We start from the raw sequence: 27,520 nt of genomic DNA on the forward strand, positions 1-27,520 counted from the left end.
GAATGCCAATATACAGGAGTATTCAGAGAGATGCCTTTCTAAACTTAAAGACTTAGTCTGAGAATTCACACAGAAGACACATCTTGCTATAATGATCTTGTAGTGAGACGTAATTTCCTTTGGTCCCTTTTTTAAGAAAAGACACCAAAGTAAACACCATGGTTTATCTGCACAGTTTAATCTTGTCTATGCTTAGGATTAATGCGGAGTAAGAATGTCTCCTTCTAAATTTAGTGCATTTTGGAAATAATTAAGCTAAACAACAACAAAGTACTATTATTTCAGAATAAAGATTCAACACATGCAGTTATTCAGAAATATTTCTGAATAGTTCCTGGATTTTAAATTTACGTCTTATCTAGGTCTACAACCATAGTTATATGTAGCCAGCCCTTACAGGAAAGTAATCATGGGCTTAAAATTAGGGATATGCAGAACTGTTACAAAATCAAGGGTCATTTGTGCGTATTTTTTTGGTACCTATTAACACAATTCATGGATATTAAAACATTTCAGATTCTTCTGTTCTAGCTGAAAATGACTGTATTCTGCCCAAAGAATTACAATATAGTGAACAAGCGTTTAAAGTGTTTTCAAAAAAAATTTAATGTCTGAGAATTTTGGTTATTTTGTTTTGTTTCAGTAATTATAAAAAACAAACAAAGAAAAACAAAAAACTAACTGTGTATTTTGCAGGAAAGAACAAAATCCTGTAGTATTTTACTTTGTCAGAACAAATCATGTTTCTGAGACCCTCCTGCATTTTCTCTCATGCACTACTTGGTAGACAAACTAACAAGAGTGAAATGAACCATGATATACATTACAACTAAACAGAGCAACAAAACCCTCTCACAATAAAACACTGATATTGTGCAATTATAGCAGGATTAAAATATCACTGTTACCATTTATTTCTTCTTTTTACCCTTCCACTAGAATCATGATTCATGCAAATAAATATAGTTCAGTGAAGATTTTAGAGAACAGACATTTAATTATTATTTTTTTAATTTTCATGAATGTAAGCAGTATTGAGTAAAATATATTCGTAAAAAAATTACTTATTCAATCGGATTTACAAATAAATATGATGAACTGATGAAAATTAGTTGGATATTTTGACTATTCACATGTGAAACAAGTGAAAAACACAGACCTTACATTATCTGACTTTGCTATTGTGACTGTCTTAAGGTAGTATGTTTTCAAACAATTCAAACTATCAGATACAGGGAGCAAACACTCTTGACATTCAGCTGTGGTTGGAAGGCTTGTACATAGCAAGTTAGCAAGACGTCATACAATCATAGAATCATAGAATATCTCAAGTTGGAAGGGACCCATAAGTTCTCTGCTCCTCTCAGGACTATCTAAATCATATGACTAAGAGTGTCATCCAGATGCTCCTTGAACTCCGACAGGCTTGGTGCTGTGACTACTTCCCTCGGAAGCCTGTTCCAGTGACTGACTACCCTCCCAGTGAAGAACCTTTTCCTAATGTCCCATCTGAACTTTCCCTGACACAGCTTCATTCCATTTCCTTGTGTCCTAAGTCAACTAAGCAGTCACTAGCATCATCTAGTGGAATGCTAGTCCTTACGATGGAAGTATATGCATCAAATAGCAATTAAAAGGAGGTAAATTGTCTGTACCTCTCAGTGTGATTTTGAGAAATTAGAAGTTATAATGCCTCAAGATAAAAACTGAATTCTGCAGATTTTTGCAGTTGCTTGCAAATCACCTTTGGGTCTTACCTAGTGATGAAAGATCAGAGTGCAGACTTATGTTGTAACCCTCTGAGTTTTAGTCCAGAAAGGGCATTTCTGGGGTCGCCTAAAGACCAGTTGCACTGGAATCTCATTCTGATCATGCGTAAAGTCTTGTTGGATAGAGACTGCCCTTGCTGCAAGAACTGTTAATTGTTCCTTGTGCTGATTCAGCACTGCTATGGGCAACAAAATAGTAGCACAAATCTCTCTTCTATACTTCAATAAGCAAAAAAGTTACATTAAAATCTAGTTACTAACAAATTATATAGTACCACTTTCCACACTAAAGGTCTAAGGAGTAGAATCAGCTATAAGATTGCAAAATCCCTCCTTTTTGTGTTGAACTAACATAGCTATACATTTAAAATTGGTATCGTGTTTTTGACATGAAAAATTTAAAACGTTCTACAAAGCTGACAAATTTTGCTCATGCATATCATGTTCATTTTCTGTAACTATCACTGCTTCCAGCAAAATCTTAGTCTCATCAAATAAGTAACACAAAACAATAAAGTAATTCATGGTAACCAAAATAATTAAATAGTAGGAGCAGGTTAAAGATCAGCATTCATTTTTCAAATTAAATTTAAATGTCTGCGGTAGTTACTTAGAAGATTGGCAAGTTTTACAAATAACATCACCAAGCCTTTTAGAGAGAAACACAGCTGCATTAGAATGGAGTCATTAGGCAATACATTTATTTTGAAGCCAATTAACCTTTTGTCAGAGAAATGTCGGAGTTGTAATGGTTTCAGCAGTGGAGGTCAGCCTCTAACAGGGGCACGTATGACAGCGATTACGCTGTCTGACATATGCTTTAGACTGAGAGTACAGCTGTGGAATGAGATCTGCCTTCGTTTGTATTCTGCTCTGCATTTTCAGGGAGCAGGCAATCTTGACCTATCCATTTAGGTAATTAAAGCTTCTATTTGGAAGTGTCCTGCAGGAAGGTGAAATTTGGGGGAGATAAATGGCTGCTGCTCGCTGTATCCAGCCACTTCCATCATTTGATGGACTGCCTGGAACAGGCTGCATTGCCAGGTCCTCATAAAAATAGAGATGAATTGGGCAGGAGACAATTCTCTAAGGCAAAGCAACTCTGTCATCTTCCTTTTTGCAGCATATAATTTAATTGTTAGCCAAGGTAGACAACTGACTCAGGGGCCTTTCTCTAACAGCTTCCCCACCATCTTCCAGTTGATAAGAAATTATTTCAGTTTATTTACTTATAGGCCAACTTTGTTTGACAAGGAGAGATGTCACTTCAATAAGCAGCTGGCTGTCACAGCTGTACCATGACTTACCTTCCAGGCGATTTTGTTTCCTTTAGTATCATGCTCAAGGGCAATTGGGAAGTCTCCTCGCTCATAAAACTTGCGAAATGCTGTGGGCTTTGTTGGTCTTTCTTTAAATGCTCCTGCAAGTGGAGGCCCTCTTACCTTAAAAAACAAAACCAAAAGAAACCATAGTTCAGTGGTAATGTATTTTTAGAAAAAGCCTAATTTATATGGATCAAAATAGAAACAGATAAGAAAGAAGAATAACATTGATCTTCCAAATTATAGTTTGCTTTCTTCTTTACATGCTATACTTCACTTCTTTGAAAGTTCACTTTGGCAATGATCCACAGGTTTTGTTAACTACTTTTTTTTTGTTACTACTTTGAGATTGTCCCATAAAAACTGTTTATATTTCAAAGTAGCTATCTCCATTACTGCAGCATTTTTAAGCAAGAATAAAACACCAAGAACATATTCATGTTATGTAGTAGAAGTTCTTGGAAGATTAAGCATTTCTCCTAGAGAAATATTTTTCTATTTGTTTCTTTATAGAAGTCATTTGACTTGGTTTCTATCTAATATAACTGTCTTCACTTTCCATTGTCTTTATTTGGCCATTACCTAATCTCCTTCACCATATCCCCTCCTCAAATGCTATGGACCTGGCTTTCATATGACTTCCAGCCCTTCAGTACTGATGGCTGAAGCACTGGAAGAAATGAAGGAAAGTCTTCTCTCAGACCTCTCCTCTCTGCCTGTGTTGCTTGGAGGAAGAAATTTGATTCAGCTCTACTTAGTTCCTTATCTGAGTTATTGCTGGTCAGCATACTGTGTAGCCTGAGTGCCTGAATGACAATCCAATTCCAAAATGCTCATGCTGGAACTTTTTTCTCAGCCAAACATAGTAGTAACAGCAACTAACAATTGACACTAAGAGAATAGAATTTCAACTGCTTATAGAAATATATTAGTTAAGCTAATCAACAAAGCTAGTCTCAAATGCTAAAAGAGACTGAGAGTGCTACACTAATCTCAAATGTCCTTGACAACTGATTCTTCCCTGAGAAACTGTTGCCTTTTTTTTGTTTTTATTGCCATACATCTGGGATAAGAACTTCCTACAATTCTCTGTGTATCTCTTTTTTCAAAAATGCCTTTATGACTTGCTATCTTTTATAACTTAGAACGTGTAATTTTCAAGAAAAGGTGAGAGCTTCAAGGATCATAGATCATATCCAGTATTTTGTATTGTTCTATTTGTTTCTATGTCTTCAGTGACCCTTAAATTAGTTTCTAGCAGTACTGTGCTGGTTTTGGCTGGGATAGAGTTAATTTTCTTCATAGTAGCTAGTATAGGGCTGTGTTTTGGATTTGTACTAAAAACAGTATTGATACACAGGGATGTTTTAGTTACTGCTGAGCAGTGCTTACACAGAGTCAAGGCCTTTTCTGCTTCTCACACCGCCCCGCCAGCAAGTAGGCTGGGGGTGCACAAGAAGTTGGGAGGGGATACAGCCGGGACAGCTGACCACAACTGACCAAAGGGTTATTCCATACCATATGATGTCATGCTCAGTATATAAACTAGGGGGAAGGCTGGCCGGGGGACCGCTGCTTGGGCTGGGCATCGGTCGGAGGGTGGTGAGCAATTGTTTTCATTTGCATCACTTGCCTTTCTTGTTTGTTGTTGTTTTCATTACAATTTTTATTATCATTATTATTATTATTATTATTTTACTTCATTTCATTTATTAAACTGTTTTTATCTCAACCCACGAGTTTTCTCGCTTTTACCTTTGCTATTCTCTCCCCCATCCCACTGGGGCAGGGGGGGGAGTGAGCGAGCGGCTGTGTGGTGCTTAGTTGCCAGCTGGGCTTAAACCACGACAGTCCTTTTTGGCGCCCAACGTGGGGCTCGAAGGGTTTGAGATAATAACAGATTCAACAGAACTTATTAGAAGGGGTTTCTATCTGTTAAAAGTTACAGGTCACAATATTGATTCATCTGTTCTTGACATTAGTTTATTTGATCTGCACCATGCTCTTTTTTCTGCTGTACGTGTTAAAGATTGGCATTGGTTTTTTCGGTTTGTTGTGCTCTTTAGTGATTAGTGATATTTTGCCTGGGAGATTTGTTTTTAAAACACTGACCTTGAGCTGGGTACTCTGGTATTTGGTCTCTGCACTGAAGCCATTACTGTACTTCGGGTACCATCTCATGGAGATTTTTAACAATTATACTTCTTCCTCTGAGAGGTTTTTTGAGGAGGAAATACAGAACGGCACCCTTGCTACCTTCTTCTGTGACGTTGTCTCCCTCGTTACAACGACTTCTCAGTATCTTGAACATCCTTGGGTAGTTAAAATACTTCTATTGGCCTTTCTAAGAAATATTGCTTCAGTTTTGTCTAAGGTTAACAAGCAATTTAGGAATATGACCCAGGCTCCACGAGAGCATGGTCATGGGTGGCACGGCATGTGGGAAAATATGGGCAGGTATCTAGAGAACTTCTCACCTCCAATGTTCTGGAACTTCACTCCCGAACAACTACAGGATCCTGATGAAGTGGTAGAATGTTTGAGAAAAAAATGCTGTGGCTATTCTAAAGAGGCACATCTTACTGCACTGTGCTGGGCCCTGGCCAGTATCTACCAAACACTGCTCGATACTACGCAGTACCCCCAGGAGGAAGAGAGGGGAAACAAACCAACAGACACCGTGGCTAAACCAGGCACTGTATCAGTCGCCCCTATAACCAAAAAGAAACAGTGGAAGCGGAAATCAACTCGTTTAGTAAGGGATGAAGAAGCTTCTCCTAAGAGGGAGCAGGAGAAAGAATCAGAAGAGGCAGCCTGTTCTGTGGCAGAGCAATCACAAGAACAGGAGGAGGAAGAGACTGAGATAATCAATGAGACAGAAACCACCCGATCCCTGTCCCTAAGTGAGCTGCGAGATATACGAAAAGATTTTAGCCGTCAACCAGGTGAGCTAATTCTCAGCTGGTTGCTTCGATGCTGGGATATTGGGGCTAGTAGTCAGGAATTAGAGGGTAAGGAAGCCCGGCAGCTGGGATCCCTTGCTAGGGATAAGGCCATTGACAAAGGGATTGGAAAAAAGGCAGGAGTCCTCAGTCTTTGGCAGCGACTCCTGTCAAGTGTGAAGGACAGATATCCCTTCAAGGAAGAACTCGCAAATTCTCGAAGGAAATGGACCAACATTGAGGGGGGCATCCAGTATCTGAGGGAATTAGCCGTGTTGGAGGTGATCTATAACGACCAGGCATGCAAAGACCCGGATGAAATCCGGTGCACACGGTCCATGTGGCGAAAGGTTGTACGAAATGCAGCGACATCATATACCCACACCCTGGCGATAATGAACTGGACAGACATTGAGGCACCAACTATAGATGAACTGGCCAGGCAACTCCGAGAATACGAAGATAATCTTGCTCCCTCCATGTGTGCTTGTGTCTCGGCTGTGGACAGACACAGACTGACCCAAAACATGTTTGAGCAAGCTGAGAAGCGTAGGCTTTCTTCATACACTCCAACCAAAGCCTCATCTATTAAGAGTCAGCCTTTTCCTGTTCAAGCGAAAGAGTACCGGTGGCGCACACCACGTGCAACCCTGTGGTTCTTCCTGCGGGACCAGGGGGAGGACATGAGGAAGTGGGATGGTCAACCCACCTGGAGATTAGAAGCTCGGGTGCAGGAACTACAAGGGAAAACAACAGCCAAAAGGCATCCATCCAGGAAAATTACCGCTCCAGTGTCTGTTGGGCAGAGTAGAAGGGCTTACTGTACTTTTGATCCTGATGAAGGGACCTCTGTTACGCACTTACAGAAACCAAGTAATGAAGACTCAGACCAGGAGTAGAGGGGCCCTGCCTTCGGTCAGGCGGAGGAAAGGGACAATCGGGTTTACTGGACTGTGTGGATTCGATGGCCTGGCACATCAGCCCCACGGGAGTATAAAGCTCTAGTGGACACCGGTGCACAGTGTACTCTAATTCCATCAGATTACAAGGGGGCAGAATCCATCTGTATTTCTGGAGTGACAGGGGGATCCCAAGAACTGTCTGTGTTGGAGGCTGAATTAAGCCTGACTGGGAATGAGTGGCAAAAGCACCCTATTGTGACTGGTCCAGAGGCTCCGTGCATCCTTGGTATAGACTATCTCAGGAAAGGGTACTTCAAAGACCCAAAAGGGTATCGGTGGGCTTTTGGTATAGCTGCTTTGAGCACGGAGGAAATTAAACAGCTGTCTAGCTTGCCTGGTCTCTCAGAGGATCCTTCTGTGGTGGGGTTGCTGCAAGTTAAAGAACAGCAGGTGCCAATTGCTACCATGACAGTGCACCGGCGACAATATCGCACCAATCGAGACTCCCTGGTTCCCATCCACAACTTGATCCGTCAACTGGAAAGTCAAGGAGTGATCAGTAAGACTCATTCACCCTTTAATAGTCCCATATGGCCTGTGCAAAAATCTAACGGAGAGTGGCGGTTAACAGTGGACTATCGAGGCCTGAATGAAGTCACACCACCGCTGAGTGCTGCCGTACCAGACATGCTAGAACTTCAGTATGAACTGGAGTCAAAGGCTGCCAAATGGTATGCAACAATAGATATCGCCAATGCATTTTTCTCGATCCCTCTGGCAGCAGAGTGCAGGCCACAATTTGCTTTCACATGGAGGGGTATCCAGTACACCTGGAATCGACTGCCCCAGGGGTGGAAACATAGTCCTACCATTTGTCATGGGCTGATACAGAGTGCACTGGAACAAGGTGAAGCTCCCGAACATCTGCAGTATATTGATGACATCATTGTGTGGGGCAACACAGCGGAGGAAGCGTTTGAGAAGGGGAGAAGAATAATCCAGATTCTCCTGAAAGCTGGTTTTGCTATAAAACAAAGTAAGGTCAAAGGGCCTGCACAGGAAATTCAGTTTTTAGGAATAAAATGGCAGGATGGGCGTCGTCATATCCCAATGGATGTGATCAATAAAATAACAGCCATGTCTCCACCAACTAACAAAAAGGAAACACAAGCTTTCTTAGGTGTTGTGGGTTTCTGGAGGATGCATATTCCAGGTTATAGTCTGATCGTAAGCCCTCTCTATCGAGTGACCCGGAAGAAGAACGACTTTGAATGGGGCCCTGAACAGCAGCAAGCCTTTGAACAAATTAAACGGGAGATAGTTCGTGCAGTAGCACTTGGGCCAGTCCGGACAGGACAAGATGTGAAAAATGTGCTTTACACCTCAGCCGGGGATAACGGCCCCACCTGGAGCCTCTGGCAGAAAGCACCTGGAGAGACTCGAGGCAGACCTCTAGGGTTTTGGAGCCGGGGATATAGGGGATCTGAAGCCCGTTACACTCCAACTGAAAAAGAAATATTAGCAGCATATGAAGGAATTCGAGCTGCTTCAGAAGTAGTTGGTACTGAAGCACAGCTCCTTTTGGCCCCTCGATTGCCTGTGCTGGGGTGGATGTTCAAAGGGAAGATCCCCTCTACACATCACGCAACTGATGCTACATGGAGTAAGTGGGTCGCACTGATAACACAACGAGCTCGGATGGGAAACCCCGACCGCCCGGGAATCCTGGAAGTGATCATGGACTGGCCGGAGGGCCAAAACTTTGGAGTGTCACCAGAGGAGGTGACTCGTGCTGAAGAGGCCCCTCTGTATAATAAACTATCAGAGACTGAGAAGCAATATGCTCTGTTTACAGATGGATCCTGTCGTATCGTGGGAAAACATCGAAGGTGGAAAGCTGCTGTGTGGAGTCCTACGCGACAAGTTGCAGAAACTGCTGAAGGACAAGGTGAATCAAGTCAGTTTGCAGAGGTGAAAGCCGTTCAGCTCGCTTTAGATATTGCTGAACGAGAAAAATGGCCAGTACTTTATCTCTATACGGACTCATGGATGGTGGCAAATGCTCTGTGGGGGTGGCTACAGCAATGGAAGCAGAGCAACTGGCAGCGCAGAGGTAAGGCCATCTGGGCTGCTGAATTATGGCAAGATATTGCTGCTCGGGTAGAGAACCTGGTTGTAAAAGTACGTCACGTAGATGCTCACATACCCAAGAGTCGTGCCACTGAAGAACATCGAAACAATGAGCGGGTGGACCAGGCTGCTAGAATTGAAGTGGCTGAGGTGGATCTGGACTGGGAACACAAGAGTGAGCTATTTATAGCTCGATGGGCCCATGACACATCAGGACATTTAGGAAGGGATGCAACATACAAATGGGCTCGTGATCGAGGGGTGGATTTGACCATTGATGCCATTGCACAGGTTATCCATGAATGTCAAACATGTGCCACAATCAAACAAGCTAAGCGGCTAAAGCCTTTTTGGTATAGAGGACGATGGCTGAAATATCAATACGGGGAAGCCTGGCAGGTTGATTATATCACACTACCACGAACCCGCCACGGGAAGCAGTATGTGCTTACAATGGTGGAAGCAACTACTGGATGGTTGGAAACATACCCCGTGAACCATGCCACTGCCCGGAACACTATCTTGGGCCTTGAAAAGCAAGTTTTATGGCGACACGGCACCCCTGAAAGAATTGAATCTGACAATGGGACTCATTTCCGAAACAATCTCATTAACACCTGGGCCAAGGAGCATGGCATTGACTGGGTGTATCACATCCCCTACCATGCACCAGCCTCCGGGAAAATTGAACGATACAACGCACTGTTAAAAACTACACTGAAAGCAATGGGTGCTGGGACATTCAAGCATTGGGATACACATTTAGCAGAAGCCACTTGGCTGGTTAACACTAGAGGCTCTGCCAGTCGACCTGGCCCTGCCCAATCAAAACCCCTGCGCACTGTGGAAGGAGATAAGATTCCTGTGGTACATATAAAGAATTTGCTGGGAAAAACAGTTTGGGTTATTCCTTCCTCAGGAAAGGGTAAACCTATTCGTGGGGTGGTTTCTGCTCAAGGACCTGGTTGCACTTGGTGGGTAATGCAGAAGAATGGGGAAGTCCAGTGCATACCTCAAGGTGATTTAATTCTGGGTGAAACTAATCCATGATTTGAGTTATATGTTACAGGAATTACTATAGCAGGAACCACCTGAACCAATGAAGGACAAGCCTTACAAGAAGCAGTGCAAGTGCAGCAGTGACCTGACCTGAGCTGGCTGTGGTGCCCAATAACTCCATGCAATACAACACCTCTTCTGTCCTGAGTGACCACCATAACAGATGGAGCCCAAAGTCATGGACTAAATGAACTCAATGGACATTTTGTGGACATTTGTGGATATTTATGGACACTTCACAGACATTTCACAGGAGTGATCCATAGACTAAGGGAATGATATCTGTACATTATATCAAAGGATGGGAAGAATGATGGTAGGAGAGAATGTATTGGATAGTGTGCTATCTGAGTATGACATAAATGGTATGGAATAAAGGGTGGAGAATGTGCTGGTTTTGGCTGGGATAGAGTTAATTTTCTTCATAGTAGCTAGTATAGGGCTGTGTTTTGGATTTGTACTAAAAACAGTATTGATACACAGGGATGTTTTAGTTACTGCTGAGCAGTGCTTACACAGAGTCAAGGCCTTTTCTGCTTCTCACACCGCCCCGCCAGCAAGTAGGCTGGGGGTGCACAAGAAGTTGGGAGGGGATACAGCCGGGACAGCTGACCACAACTGACCAAAGGGTTATTCCATACCATATGATGTCATGCTCAGTATATAAACTAGGGGGAAGGCTGGCCGGGGGACCGCTGCTTGGGCTGGGCATCGGTCGGAGGGTGGTGAGCAATTGTTTTCATTTGCATCACTTGCCTTTCTTGTTTGTTGTTGTTTTCATTACAATTTTTATTATCATTATTATTATTATTATTATTATTTTACTTCATTTCATTTATTAAACTGTTTTTATCTCAACCCACGAGTTTTCTCGCTTTTACCTTTGCTATTCTCTCCCCCATCCCACTGGGGCAGGGGGGGGAGTGAGCGAGCGGCTGTGTGGTGCTTAGTTGCCAGCTGGGCTTAAACCACGACAAGTACAAACAGTTATATTTTCAGTGAACAGAATGTAAACGTGTAGCATCCTTTGCTTCATTTGTGCTATTCTGTAATTTAACTGTGCTAACTACAGATGTAAATCTGACTTGCAACTTTTTTCTTCCAAAGTATTTTGACATCATTTTACACTGGGTGAGGAAGAGGGGTCCACTAGTCATATGCCTACAGTGTACTTTACTACAAATTGCTTAAACTAGGGCTACTAAACTGTCACCTATTGTTGCATATTGCTGTCACAGATAGACCATGTCTAGTGAAAATAGATTTGATATGCATAACTGCAACTTTGCTTAGTAAACACATATGCAGCAGTTGAGAGTAATACTTCAAGAAACATATTGCTAACCAGAGTAAACAAATCTACACTTACTGTTCTGCAGAGGAACAATTTGTTCTGTACCACTAGTTGTCCTGGTTTAAGCTGGGATAGAATTAATTTTCTTCCTAGTGGCTGGTATAGTACTGTGTTTTGATTAAGGATGAGAATAAAGTTGGTAACACACTGATATTTTAGTTGTTGCTGAGCAGTGCTTACACTAAGTCAAGGACTTTTCAGCTTCTCACACTGCCCTGCCACGTGTACAAGAAGCTGGGAGGGGACACAGCCAGGACAGCTGACCCACACTGGCCAAAAGGATATTCTATACCATATGACATCATGCTGAACAAAAATGGGGGGCATGGCCACTGCTCGGGAATGGGCTGGGCATCGGTCAATGGGTGGTGAGCAATTGCACTGTGCATCACTTGTCCTGTATATTCTTTTATCATTACATTACTGGATCATCCTTTACTGGACGCAGCGGGAAACATTGTCACGAAGGATGAGGAAAAGGCTGAGGTACTTAATGCCTTCTTTGCCTCAGTCTTTAACAGCCAGACCAGGTATCCTCAGGGTATTCAGCTCCCTGAGCTGGAAGACAAGGATGGAGAGCAAAATAAACTCTCCATGGTCCAGGAGGAAGCAGTTAATGACCTGCTATGCCACCTGGACACCCACAAGTCTATGGGGCCTGATGGCATCCACCCAAGGGTGCTGAGGGAGCTGGCGGAGGAGCTTGCCAAGCTGCTCTCCATCATTTATCAACAGTCCTGGTTAACAGGGGAGGTCCCAGATGACTGGAGGATTGCCAATGTGACACCCATCTACAAGAAGGGCCGGAAGGAGGATCCGGGGAACTACAGGCCTGTCAGCCTGACCTCGGTGCTGGGGAAGATTATGGAGAGGTTCATCTTGAGGGTGCTCACAGGGCATGTGCAGAATAACCAAGGGATCAGGCCCAGCCAGCACGGGTTCATGAAGGGCAGGTCCTGCTTGACCAACCTGATCTCCTTCTATGACCAGGTGACCCGCCTAGGGGATGAGGGGAAGGCTGTCGATGTTGTCTGCCTGGACTTCAGCAAAGCCTTCGAGACTGTCTCCCACAGCATTCTCCTGGAGAAGCTGGCGACTCATGGCTTAGACAGGTGCACTCTTTGCAGGGTAAAAAACTGGCTGGATGGCCGAGCCCAGAGAGTTGTGGTAAATGGCGCGAAATCCAGTTGGCGGCTGGTCACAAGCGGAGTCCCCCAGGACTCAGTTTTGGGGCCGGTCTTGTTTGATATATTTATCGATGATATGGATGTGGGGATAGAATGCACCCTCAGCAAGTTTGCAGATGACACCAAGTTGGGCGGGAGTGTTGACCTGCTTGAGGGTCGGAAGGCTCTGCAGAGGGATCTGGACAGGCTGGATCGATGGGCCGAGGCCAACTGTATGAGGTTCAACAAGGCCAAGTGCCGGGTCCTGCACTTTGGCCACAACAACCCCATGCAACGCTACAGGCTTGGGGACGAGTGGCTGGAAAACTGCCCTGCAGAAAAGGACCTGGGGGTGTTGCTGGACAGATGGCTGAATATGAGCCAGAAGTGTGCCCAGGTGGCCAAGAAGGCCAGCGGCATCCTGGCCTGTATCAGAAATAGTGTGGCCAGCAGGACCAGGGAGGTGATCGTGCCCCTGTACTCGGCACTAGTGAGGCCGCACCTCAAATACTGTGTTTCATTTTGGGCCCCTCACTACAAGAAGGACATTGAGGTGCTGGAGCACATCCAGAGAAGGGCGATGAAGCTGGTGAGGGGTCTGGAGCACAAGTCTGATGAGGAGCGGCTGAGGGAACTGGGGTTGTTCAGTCTGGAGAAGAGGAGGCTGAGGGGAGACCTCATTGCTCTCTACAATTACCTGAAAGGGGGTTGCAGAGAGGTGGGTGTTGGCCTCTTCTCCCAAGTGACGAGTGACAGGACAAGAGGAAATGGCCTCAAGTTGCACCAGGGGAGATTCAGACTGGATATTAGGAAAAATTTCTTTACTGAGAGAGTGGTATCACAATGGAATAGACTGCCCAGGGCGTAGTGGAGTCACCCTCCCTGGAAGTATTCAAGGAACGTGTGGACGTGGCATTGTGGGACGTGGCTTGATGGGCATGGTGTTGTGTGGTGTGGGTGTTTTTTTGTGTGCGTTTTTTTTTTTTTGGTGGGTGGTGGTTTTTTTTTTTTTGTAATGGTTAGACTTGATGATCTTACAGGTCTTTTCCAAACTTAGTGATTCTGTGATTCTGTGATTATTATTATTATTTTCTTCCTTTTCTGTCCTATTAAATGGTTTTTATCTCAACCCATGAGTTTTACCTTTTTTCTGATTCTCTCCCCGATTCCACTGGGGAGAAGTGATTGAGCAGCTGTGTGGTGCTTAGTTGCTGGCTGGGGTTAACTACGACACTAGTATAAGTACTTGTCTTTAATTTTTTTTTTTGCATTTCAGGCAAGTCTATGAGTCACAGTTCATTTGAGGCCACTAGAAAAGCATCTATGATCTTTTGGTATATTTTTCACACACAGGACCTTCACACATCCTTTAAAACATTATTTTCTGTAAAGTACTAGAAGTCATTGTTCTATTAAATTTTAACTTAAATTATTGATAAAGAATATGTTATTTTGATTACATGAGATGATACAATCTTAATTATTTCTTGCTAACTAACATCATTCGAGATAGCTAATGCAATCCCAAGCTGCACCTTATCTGAAACCAAACATTTTCTTCTTCCCAACTCATGTTAGTAAATTTGCTATGAACCTTTTTCTACTGCACATTTACAGATTTTCTAGAAAATACGTTTGTGTTAAATTGATTTATTCCTATTCTTTATTCAGGAACAAAGAAACTAGAAGGACTAAAAGGATCTTGGTTATCAAATCCATTCCTCTATTATTCCTCTAATATTCTTCTGTTATATATACAAAGTATCTCAAAAATTGATTACAAATCTGTTTATTTGTCCCTTCCCTGTTGAAAGTCTATTGTGCCTTATTCTTAATTCAGTGGTCAGAAACCACATCTTAAATAGTATGCCTACTTTGATCTGCCACCTCAAAAAAAGATATGGTAGAATTAGAAAAGGTTCAGAGGAGGATAATGGCTGAGGATATAGAATGGCTTTCACAAGAAAAGAATAAATTGGGAAAATTATGACTAAGGTTGAATAAAATAAAGATCTATAAAATCATGACTTCACGGAGAGGATAATAAGGACAGATTTTCCACTGTTTCCTTCAGTAAAAGTACGGGGTATCAAACAAATCTAGAAAGTGACAAGGTTGGAACAAACAAAAGCATTATGTATTCATGCAGTATGTAGTGGATTTATAGAACTCCTTGCCAAAAGTCGGTGTTGGGAATCCTGAAAGTTTCTGTCCATTCAAGCTGTGACTGGAAAAGTTGATGAAACAGAAATCCATTCAGGTTTACTAAATCCACATTATCAGTGATCAGAAATACAATGAGTATATCCTTTTTCACTTGATACAGTCTGTTTGGTAGATCTCCTAGCATTACATTTAGTCTTTCATGGCCACATCACACTGGCATCTTGTAGTTATCCTTTGATTAAATGCCACAGCAACTACCTTTTCCAGCTGATGAGCTCTATATTAATAACAGAATTTCTTGTCATTAGTTTTAAGTGCATTATCTTGTATTTTGAACTATTATATTTAATTCCATTTCTATTACACCAGTTCTCAAGGGCTTCCACTTCTATCTGTATGACACTGTGATCTTCATCTGTTTTAATAACAACTCCAAACATTATGTCAACTATAAATTTCATTATACAATCCTATTTTTTTTGTCAAGGTCACGAATGAAAATATTAAATAAGGTTAGCCCTGAAACCACTTCTTGAGAAGTTCCATTAATAACTTTCATCTATTATCATATCCCTTATTCCAACATTACATGTCACAGAACCACAGAATAACAGAATCACTAAGGTTGGAAAAGACCTGTAAGATCAACAAGTCCAACCATCAACTAACACCACCATGCCCATTAAACCATGTCCCACAATGCCTCGTCCACACATTCCTTGAACACCTTCAGTGATGGTGACTCCAGCACTTCCCTGGGCAGCTTGTTCCAGTGTCTCACCACTCTCTCCGTAAAGAAATTTTTCCTAATATCCAGTCTGAATCTCCCCTGGCGCAACTTGAGGCTATTTCCTCTTGTCCTGTCGCTAGTCACTTGGGAGAAGAGGCCAACACCCACCTCTCTGCAACCCCCTTTCAGGTAATTGTAGAGAGCAATGAGGTCTCCCCTCAGCCTCCTCTTCTCCAGACTGAACAACCCCAGTTCCCTCAGCCGCTCCTCATCAGACTTGTGCTCCAGACCCCTCACCAGCTTTGCTAACCTTCTCTGGACACGCTCCAGCACCTCTATGTCTTTCTTGTAGTGAGGAGCCCAAAACTGAACACAGGATTCGAGGTGCAGCCTCACCAGTGCCGAGTACAGGGGGACAGTCAGTTCCCTGCTCCTGCTGGCCACACTATTTCTGATACAGGCCAGGATGCCATCGGCCTTCTTGGCCACCTGGGCACACTTCTGGCTCATATTCAGCCATCTGTCAATCAACACCACCAGGTCCTTTTCTGCAGGGCAGCTTTCCAGCCACTCGTCCCCAAGCCTGTAGCGTTGCATGGGGTTGTTGTGACCCAAGTGCAGGACCCAGAACTTGGCCTTGTTGTACTTCATCCAATTGGCCTGGGCCCATCAATCCAGCCTGTCCAGATCTCTCTGCAGAGCCTTCCTACCCTCAAGCAGATCAACACTCTCGCCCAACTTGGTGTCATCTGCAAACTTGCTGAGGGAGCACTCAATCCCCTCATTTATGTCATCGATAAATATATCAAACAAGACTGGCCCCAAAACTTTGAGCCCTGAGGGGACTCTGCTTGTGACCGGCCGCCAACTGGATTTTGCTCCATTCACCACAACTCTCTGGGCTCGGCCATCCAGCCAGTTTTTTACCCTGCAAAGAGTGCACATGTCTAAGCCATGAGTCGCCAGCTTCTCCAGGAGAATACTGTGGGAGACAGTCTCGAAGGCTTTGCTGAAGTCCAGGCAGACAACATCGACAGCCTTCCCCTCATCCACTAGGCGGGTCACCTGGTCATAGAAGGAGATCAGGTTGGTCAAGCAGGACCTGCCCTTCATGAACCCGTGCTGGCTGGGCCTGATCCCTTGGTTGTCCTGCACGTGCCCTGTGAGCACCCTCAAGATGAACCTCTCCATAATCTTCCCCAGCACCGAGGTCAGGCTGACAGGCCTGTAGTTCCCTGGATCCTCCTTCTGGCCCTTCTTGTAGATGGGCGTCACGTTGGCAAGCCTCCAGTCATCCGGGACCTCCCCTGTTAACCAGGACTGTTGATAAATGATGGAGAGCGGCTTGCCAAGCTCCTCCACCAGCTCCCTCAGCACCCTTGGGTGGATGCCATCAGGCCTCATAGACTTGTGGGTGTCCAGGTGGCATAGCAGGTCATTAACTGCTTCCTCCTGGACCATGGAGAGTTTATTTTGCTCTCCATCCTTGTCTTCCAGCTCAGGGAGCTGAATACCCTGAGGATACCTGGTCTGGCTGTTAAAGACTGAGGCAAAGAAGGCATTAAGTACCTCAGCCTTTTCCTCATCCTTCATGACGATGTTCTCCCCTGCATCCAGTAAAGGATGGAGATTCTCCTTGGCTTTCTTCTTGTTGTTAATGAAGCATTTTTTGTTATCCCTTATGACCGTGGCTAGATTGAGCTCTAGCTGGGCTTTTGCCTTACTAATTCCCGCTCTGCATGACCTAATGACATCCTTGTATTCTTCGGCAGTTGCCTGTCCCTTCTTCCAAAGGTGATAAACTCTCCTTTTTTTCCTGAGTCCCAGCAAAAGCTCCTTGTTCAGCCAGGCCGGTTGTCTTCCCCGTCGGCTCTTCTTACGGCACATGGGGACTGCCTGCTCCTGCGCCTTTAAGATTTCCTTCTTGAAGAAGGCCCAGCCTTCCTGCACACCTTTGCCCTTCAGGACCGTCTCCCAAGGGACCCTCTCAACCAGCGTCCTGAACAGGCCTAAGTCTGCCCTCCAGAAGTCCATCACAGTGGTATTGCTGACCCCTCTCCTTACTTGGCCAAGAATTGAGAACTCTATCATTTCATGATCACTAAGCCCAAGACGGCCTCCGACCTTCACTTCTCCCACCAGACCCTCTCTGTTTGTAAACAGCAGGTCAAGCAGGGCACCTCCCCTGGTAGGCTCCCTTACCAGCTGTATCGGGAAGTTATCTTCCACACACTCCAGGAACCTCTGGGACTGTTTCGTCTCTGCTGTGTTGTATTTCCAGCAGATGTCCGGTAAGTTTAAGTCCCCCAAAAGAACAAAGGCTTGCGACTGTGAGACTTCTGCCAGTTGCTTGTAGAATGCTTCGTCGGCTTCTTCGTCCTGCTTGGGTGGTCTATAACAGACACCCAGCAGGATATCCGTCTTGTTAGCCTTCCCCCTCATCCTTACCCATAAGCATTCAACCTTGTCGTCACAATCATCAAGCTCTATACAATCAAAACACTCCTTGATATACAGAGCCACCCCACCGCCTCTCCTTCCTTGCCTATCCCTCCTGAGGACCTTATAGCCATCCATTGCAGCACTCCAGTCATGCGAGTTGTCCCACCATGTTTCTGTGATGGCGACTACATCACAGCTGTCCTGCTGCACAATGGCTTCTAGCTCCTCCTGCTTGCTGCCCATGCTGCATGCCCTGGAGTAGATGCACTTGAGCTGGGCTATCGATTTTGCCCCCAGCATTGGCACACCACCCCTAGACTCATCTCTAGGCAGCCTGGTTTCATCCCCTTCCCCCTTCAAATCTAGTTTAAAGCCCTCTCAGTGAGGCTCGCCAACTCATGAGCGAGAATCCTTTTCCCCCTTGACGATAGTTGAACTCCATCTGCAGCCAGCAGGTCCGGTGCCGTATAGACAGCCCCATGGTCAAAAAACCCAAAATTCCTCTGACAGCACCAGCCTCTGAGCCACGTGTTAACCAGGTTTGCTTTCCTGTTCCTTTCAGTGTTCCTCCCTGCCACTGAAAGGATTGAGGAAAACACTACCTGCGCTCCTGATCCCTCAACCAGTCTCCCCAGCGCTCTGAAGGCCCTCTTCATCACTTTTAGGCTTCTTTGTGCAACCTCTTCACTGCCAACCTGCAAAACCAACAGCGGGTAGTAATCAGTGGGCCATACCAGATCAGGGAGTTTCCTAGTGACCTCTCTCACCTGGGCCCCAGGGAGGCAGCAGACTTCCCTGTGGGTTGGGTCTGGTCGGCATTGTCAGCATCTTGTCGCCATTTCAATATGGAGTTTCTTACCCATCTTACACATCTCATAATTCTTGTACTGTATAACTAGCAAAGTAGTCTGTATAGCTGGAGAAGGAGCAGCATACCAAATACCTGAAAGTAGTCTAGAGAAAGAACTGTTGTTTTTCCCTTTGTCTTAAAGACATTTTTCTTGTCAGTTTGTACTGTAACAGGCATACAGATCTTTTAAATACCAGGAAGAACAACTGACTCCAAAGCAATGAAACAATCTAGACAGGAATGAGCCTAAGATGTACCTAGAACAAGGAAATACCACCGATCAGGAAGAGAGTGGAACTGTCCCTGCATTGAAGAAATGGTACCTTGTATGACTGAAGAGTACTGTTGCTCTGCTTTAAGTTTATTACACAGAGGCAATTTGTTCTTTTTTGTTTGCATTTGATAAAAGTAGATTACGAGACATTTGCTAGAATTGCTGCATTGAGCTAATACTGTTTACCTTTTGCAAATAGTTTCCTTTCCTTCCTATCTTTATTACTAGGGAGACCATCACTATCCTATTTGGTGTTCTGAACACTGTTCTCTTACGAAGACCTCTCTTTGGGTCATTCTAGCCATGAAACTTCAACAGTCTGCCTGAGGAAAAGTGTATGTGTATACTTTACTTTTTCACTTTTTATAATTCCTGATCTATTCTGTTTTATATATTTAATTTCCTATAGTTAGATTTTAAATAGCACTTTTTAAGAGCAGACTTCTTTTTGTTTTCTATTTGCAGACTTTCACAATCCAGGAATGCCAGTCACGGATTCAGATTAATTGCTATAAAAAAGTAATAAGAGAGAATCAATTAAATTCTGGAAAAGACTACCCACAGTGAGAAGCTGTCTCAAAATCTTTAGGCCGGTCAAGTTCTCCAGGAAACAAAGTCAACTTTACCTCTTTCTTGCTTTTCATACAGAAGATAGGTTTCCCACAATAGAAAACTGTTGAACAGTCTTTCCTAACAGCTGAATGACCATTCTTAATAGCTCTTTTCCTCATGCAGATTTAGCATTTCTCCATGTACAAGTCATTAGGACCTTCCTAGCTGCAGTGTGACAGTATCTGAGGACACATCTGGTTCATAATTTCAGGGAATAAATGTAGAAATCAGAGGGATACTACCTACTGATCCTGGTGACAGTTGAAATAATCTGATTTACCAAGCTGCTTATATAAACTATGCTTTTCAAAATCTTACAGAAATGTTAGGGCTTGAACTTTCAGGGTAAGACTAATATGCTTTTACTGTCTTGTGGGTAGCTGGTCACAAAAGGAGTTCCTAGAGGTTGGTATTGGGTCAGATACTGTTCAACATCTTTATAAAGGATGTGGATGACAGAACTAAATGCTTGCTTACCAAGTTTGTGGATCATACTAAACTGGGAGGGGAGGTACTATACACCAGAAGGAATAACCATCATGCAGAGAGGCCTTCACAAACTGGAAGACTGGCCCAACAAGGACTGCATAAATGTAATGTCTTGCACATGAGGTAGAATAATCCCAAGCAGCAGTACAAACTGGGTGGGATCTGACTAGCTGGGGTGTAGCTTTGCTGAAAAGGACCGGGGGATTCTCATGGACAGCACTAAACTTGAGCAAGCAGTGCCTTTGTAGCAATGAAGACAGAATGAGCCCTGGGTTGCATCAGTAAGGGTATAGTCAGCAGATCAAGGAGTTCCAGTCTACTTGACATTTGCTAGCACACACCTGGAATATCGTGTCCAGTTTTGGTCATCCCAGTTCATGACAAAAATTGAAAAGAAGGGAGAGGGTCTAGCAGAGGACCATGAAGATAATTAGAGGTCTGGGGATCTTGACAGAAGGTTCAAGAAACTGGATGTGTTCAGCCTAGAGAAGAGAAGGCTCAGGGGAGATCTAATCACAGTCTTCCAATCCCTAACACATAGTTATAGAGAAGATGGAGGTATTCTCTTCAGAATGATGCACAGGACAAGAGGCAACAGGTGCAAACTGCTTCTAGGCAAATTGTGTCTGGATACAAGAAAAGAGTTCTTCACCACCAGAAAAATTAAACACTGGAATAGGTTGCCCAGAGAAGTGGTGGAATCTCCCTGAAAATATTCAAGACTTGGCTTGGCAGGGACCTGAAAAAAAACAAATCTAAGACCCAGCTTTCAACAGAAGGCTGGACCATATGATCTCCAGAGGTCCCTCTCAGTTGAGGCTTCTCTGTGATTTTATGTTGCTAAGTAAAATATACAAAAAGAAAGCACACAATGCTTTTCCTTGTGATAATGAGTTTTGTCTTCTTACATTTTATATTGTTATAATTACCGACTAAAAAGGTCATTCTGAAAGTATTCAATTTATTGGAAAAACAGTAAAAAATACTATCTATCTTCTTCAATCTAACAAAAATATTTCATTGCAACATAGCTAGAAAGATTAAAATTAGAGTTCTAGTTAATTAAAGGCTAATATTCATGATGGCAGAGTATATGAAGCAATAAACAGCTTCTGAGGTTCATTAAATGCCAAAGAGAAGTTGAAGAGTTTGATAATTGCAAAACTAATTTATTGTAATTCTATGCCATTGAACTATATGACAAGATAAAAGATACAAGCCATTAAGCAAAAAAAAGAGAAAGACCATATTTCTTTCATTGACTCATGGGCATTTAAAACCATTGTATCAGGTTGCATTCTTAGACTTTTCAGTGATGGCACATTAGGAAAATGACTAAGAAAAACTATTTGAAGCCAGATTTAAACAGCGATTAATTATTTGAAGACTGAATTTTCCCAATTTCCTAACTGACTGTCAAACTGTATGCATACTCAGGGACTTAAACACATACCTGCATAGGACAGCCAGTGATTTTCATGAAAACTAACACTAGTTTCATGAGCAGTTTAAGCCAGACAAAAATTGACACTGACATGGAGATAAGAAGTCTTTCCCACCTCATGCACCTGGAGGCTACCACAATGTACTGCCCTCCACTAATGACAGCAGCTTTCATGTAGGTATTCAGAGGACCAGATCAGGAACAAAGGGATGTTTTTGTTTTGTCTTGTTTTTTGGTGTTGTTGGTTGGAGGTGTTTTTGTTAGCTTGATTTGTAAAGTATTAGATCCTTAAGGTGGTTTACTGCAAAGATGAGTGAACACTTAAGCTGGCACAAGGGAGGGAGCAGCATGGAGTGGGACAGGAAGAAATAGGTGACTGATTCTTCAAGGAGCAGTGCTGAATTTATATTGAACATCAAGAATTAATTGGACATAAAGTTTCTCATCTGCCTATGCAGATACAGGTTGTTTTATTCAAATCAGAAGTCAGTAATTGTTCAAATGCTGTGTGGAAAATGAAAGATGTGATCACATATTAAATTGTAGGGAATCAGGATATTAAGAGACCAGTGTTTTTACTTCCTAAAAGTAGAATGGACTGAGATTCTATTGTTGTTATATAATGATTTATATACTAAAAAAAAAAGTCCAGTGACATTGTAATCAAATTTAATGGTTAAAGGCGTATCTTTATTGGATTAACCCAGGTTAATGCATTTAGACGACAACTGGGAAGAATGAAAAAACTTCCTGTTTTTTGTCTGCCAAGTTCCTTACAGGAAGACTGGAATTTAACCAGATCTTTTTGTGTTTTTTCCTCACAAAAATATACCATTAAATTTATTTTTGAAGCTATTGGGATCAAAAGTTTTATGACCACTAAACTGTCTTACCTAAAAAATGCAGTCTACCTTGAAAATATAATACATTATCATCTTGAAGAGTGAGATTTTTAGAAATAAAATCATAAATCCTATTTTTTGTATTCAAACTGAAAAATGTATTTGTATAAAATTGCACTGTATCCACAGAATGGAGTCTACTAATGCATGCTACTCTCTCAGGGCAGATGTAAAGGTGATGGCATCAAGGAAGTGTTTACGTAACTACTGACAGGGTCTTTGTCTTATCCCCCTCTTGTACTGGTGTTAAACTAACACTCTACTTGGCCAATGCAGCATAGTCCAACTGGCAACCCACTGATTACCCCACAGGAAAGATCACCATTCATTTTGTTGTGTACTGGAACCAGAAGCTGCTGCCAAATCCTAATATAAACATCAAGTAAAATGCAAGATATATTAAGTAAGTCAAGTAAATTACACCATGCAATGAAGAAATACTCAAGCTAGCAGGAATAAAGGCCAAATAATATACCTAGCACTATGCAGTGCCATGTTGACATACAAAGCTTTACTAGAACCATCAACCGCAAGGTCCTCATCCATATAGTGCCATAGAACTCTTAACTTGCCTGACCAGGCATCAGCACAACACTGCTTAGTTACAACTTGTGCCCATGGAGCAAGCCTAGGTGCAAAAGCCATGATCCCCAGTTCATAGTTCTGGAGTTAGTATATACACAGGTACCTTATCTATTTCTATACTTATAACGCAGAAAAGCCCATCATCAAGACAAGCCCAGCAATCACGTATGAGAAAACACCAAGATTTTGGCAGTTACCTAGCAACACAACAAAATAATAGCATGATAATAGCATTTGGTGACATATGCACAGATTTTCTAATAAACATAAGTAATAGTAGTAGTAAAGACTTGGAAACACAAATCTTAGCAAGTGTTAACAATCAGAATCTGCACTGGGCATCCCCAAGTATGTCTGCTCTGACTGGCAATAAGCAACAAAGCCTGTACTGCTCTGTCTTCATTTACTGATCCTAATTTGATTAAACTAACATAGGTGGTTAATACATTCTACAGTCAGGTTTTGATTTTGCTATGCAGACATACCAAAAATTGAACGAGAAACTTCAAATGACAGGAGAGGCACAGTAAGATGTCCCAATAGGTACTTGTGAGTTTCACATTAATTTCTTTTATTTAATATCAATATCACAAGCATTCAATATCAAAAGAACATGATCCATCAACATGTATCAGACAAAAGCTTTTTATACCCAAAAAGAAACAGGGAGATGTTTCTTCACATGTGCCACTCTTGATATGCTTTAAATGGTGCCACATCTAATGCTTAAAAGCTGCTTTCGGGGCTACTGCACAAATCTGGACAACAGATCAAAGCCCATCTCATAACTTCAAAAGTCAAAATGAGAGAAATCAATTTTAAGTCCCCAAAATGAAACTACTGATAGAAGGTCAGCAAGCATTACAAATGCTTCTAAAGCACCAAACCTTGAAAGAAAAACCAGACATGTGATTTTGTACAAAGATATTGTATCTCATTATTGCCTTGAGACACTACTGAAAGTTATAAGCTGCATACGGAATTACCCTATTTCATCACCTCAGAAATGTTCTTTTTGATTGGGGAAAAGATAAGATGTTTCGATAAGCCAGATGTGCCTATGTTACAAACTGCTTTACAGCACTTTGTTCTCAGAAGGTTCTCCATCTCTCATTTTCTGTTGGAGTATTGTGTAACTATTTCATATAATTTAGATTTCCCTCCTGATGCCTGCCAAGCAATTTCCTTTAATGCAAAGGGAGAAGAGTGACAACTGCTAATAAATTTCTCTCCTTCTTCCAGTGTACAGATGAATACAGTCTTTTTTTTCTTCCTTTACTAGTTTCACAAGGCTTTCCGGTGCATCAATTCCACTAAATCTAGGAGCCTCCTAAATTTTTCCTGATTGTGGAAATTCTTCTATCTGCAGTCTAATGTTTAGAAAAATATAAATTCACTGTGAGTACATTTGCATTCCTGTTTCATCTGGAATCACACGTGTGCTTCTGAAGTGGCACCCAAATATGGTTCACATCATGAAGCAGTTTCTAAGTGAATGAACTGGAGTCCTCTCAGAAAACAGTCAGTCTGAATGAATCAAAGAATCACAGAATCACTAAGGTTGGAAAAGACCTGCAAGATCATCAAGTCCAACCATCAACTAACACCACCATGCCCATGTCCCACAATGCCACGTCTAAAGGTTTTTTGAACACCCCCAGTGATGGTGACTCCACCATCTCCCTGGGCAGCTTGTTCTAGTGTTTCACCACTCTCACCATAAAGAAATTTTTCCTAATATCCAGTCTGAATCTCCCCTGGCGCAACTTGAGGCTATTTCCTCTTGTCCTGTCGCTAGTCACTTGGGAGAAGAGGCCAACACCCACCTCTCTGCAACCCCCTTTCAGGTAATTGTAGAGAGCAATGAGGTCTCCCCTCAGCCTCCTCTTCTCCACACTGAACAACCCCAGTTCCCTCAGCCGCTCCATATAAGACTTGTGCTCCAGACCCCTCACCAGCTTCGTCGCCCTTCTCTGGACACGCTCCAGCACTTCAATGTCCTTCTTGTAGTGAGGGGCCCAAAACTGAACACAGTATTCGAGGTGCGGCCTCACCAGCGCCGAGTACAGGGGCACGATCACCTCCCTGGTCCTGCTGGCCACACTGTTTCTGATACAGGCCAGGATGCTGTTGGCCTTCTTGGCCACCTGGGCACACTTCTGGCTCATATTCAGCCATCTGTCAATCAACACCCCCAGGTCCTTTCCTGCAGGGCAGCTTTCCAGCCACTCTTCCCCAAACCTCTAGCATTGCATGGGGTTGTTGTGACCAAAGTGCAGGACCCGGCACTTGGCCTTGTTGAACCTCATACAATTGGCCTTAGCCCATCGACCCAGCCTGTCCAGATCCCTCTGCAGAGCCTTCCGACCCTCAAGCAGATCAACACTCCCGCCCATTTTGCTGAGGGAGCACTCAATCCCCTCATCTGTCATCGATAAATATATTAAACAAGACTGGCCCCAAAACTTTGAGCCCTGGGTGACTCCGCTTGTGACCACCCACCAACTAGATTTCACTACATTCACTACAACTCTCTGGGCTCGGCCATCGAGCCAGTTTTTTACCCAGCGAAGAGTGCACCTGTCTAAGCCACGAGTCGCCAGCTTCTCCAGGAGAATACTGTGGGAGACAGTGTCAAAGGCTTTGCTGAAGTCCAGGTAGACAACATCGACAGCCTTTCCCTCATCCACTAGGCGGGTCACCTGGTCATAGAAGGAGATCAGGTTGGTCAAGCAGGACCTGCCCTTCATGAACCCGTGCTGGCTGGGCCTGATCCCTTGGTTGTCCTGCACGTGCCCTGTGAGCACCCTCAAGATGAACCTCTCCATAATCTTCCCCAGCACCGAGGTCAGGCTGACAGGCCTGTAGTTCCCCGGATCCTCCTTTCGGCCCTTCTTGTAGATGGGCGTCACATTGGCACGTTGGAAGAAAATCCCTGAAATGTGTAAAACAAAATATCCTCAGCATCAGCTCTTTTTCTTTGATGATCCTCTCCTATTGGCCTGCACTGATCCCTGATGTAGAAGTAACCACAACATTCTTTATGCCTGCATATGTATTTTTGGATGCCAAATCAACATGCTGTATTTCTACATACTGCAAGTTATAAGAACGTTGTTGGCTAGGAAACAAAATGAAACATGGCTTTTATTTTATTTTTTTAATACATACAATTCAATTACAATTTTTCTAATTTCTGTAATCTTTATTTCTTTATAATGCTCCTATACATTATCATGGCATATCTGTGTGTATTTTTAAGTAAAGAACAGTTGGTAAAATCGTAAAATATTAGGAAAGTTACTCTCAGCCTATTTTGCACTTCCATCATACACGTGTATGCAGGTCCATGCTGGAATACACCTAACATCCTAACTTATTATTGCGACCCTGACAAGAGGTCATCTAGGGAAGAGAATAAAAGCAAGGCCATAACATAGCGATCCTGCTTCTTGTTATTCTAAATTGCCAAAGTCTTGCCGTCCCTTCCAGTTGGATCTATACTATCTCTTCTCTTACACTGATTTTGGTGTTTGCCTGGTCCTGCATTGAGCTATTTCAGTGCTCCAATCTGCCAGGAAGCTATTCACGTTATTATTTTGTTAAAATAGTTTTTTACTGGAGAATGTACTGAAATGGTTCAACAGAGTTGTAATGCCACCACAGTTGCTGAAAGTGAAGGAAAGGGAATGGCGCACCCATGGTAGCTGTAATTAAGTTAACTTCAGCTGCTATAGAACTCAATCTGATAGGAGGTTAATTTTTTTTTCCCTGGCAGTTATTCCACACCTAGGAGGCGGTAAATAAGCCTCATTATGTGTTTTGGTAAGTATGTTTTCTAATGCTGACGTCTTGTGTAGGTCTAATGTGTTCCATTGGAAAACTTAATTCCAAAAGCGTAATAAAAATTAAATTTTTTTTGGTGAAAAATAAGTATTAGATAGGGAGAATAATAGGTGAGATGACAATATAAAGCCTATGACAGCAACTTTCAGAATATATTGAAATAACACTAACTCCTGTTAGAACTGTGCAAATAAACTTATCTCCATATCATGGCAGAATTAAAAATACAGAAACTTCTCTATGCTCCAACTGGGAACAGTGTCTGAAAATATCTAGGTTTTTCACAGAAGAGAACAGGGCCCCAGTGGGTCAATCAGCTTTTGAATACCTGCTTTATTTGCCCTAAGACAATCCAGGTGAATCACTTATCTTAAGACATTGACTCCAAAATGTGAGCTAGCAAGAAACTTGCGTGGGTCATGACAGGACATTGTTTAAAGGATTAGACACTGGACGGAGAAGATAAAATCACTGCATTCTAATTCCAATTGTGACAGATTCCATCCATGGTTTTGGTGAAACAACATTTTGACACT

At 42.9% G+C, this 27,520-nt stretch overlaps 1 protein-coding gene across 1 annotated transcript in view; it reads right to left on the minus strand.

Moving 5' to 3' along the window:
• The window catches only part of PACRG (parkin coregulated), a 276,097-nt gene that overhangs the window by 192,510 nt on the left and 56,067 nt on the right, over positions 1-27,520 (minus strand). The window contains exon 2 of the mRNA XM_059835655.1: positions 3,077-3,211. Within this exon, the coding sequence (XP_059691638.1) occupies positions 3,077-3,211 (135 nt within the window). The remainder of the gene's footprint in view (positions 1-3,076; positions 3,212-27,520) is intronic.

Source organism: Gavia stellata, chromosome 2 (assembly GCF_030936135.1).
Source record: "Gavia stellata isolate bGavSte3 chromosome 2, bGavSte3.hap2, whole genome shotgun sequence".
Classification (NCBI taxonomy): Eukaryota; Metazoa; Chordata; class Aves; order Gaviiformes; family Gaviidae; genus Gavia; species Gavia stellata.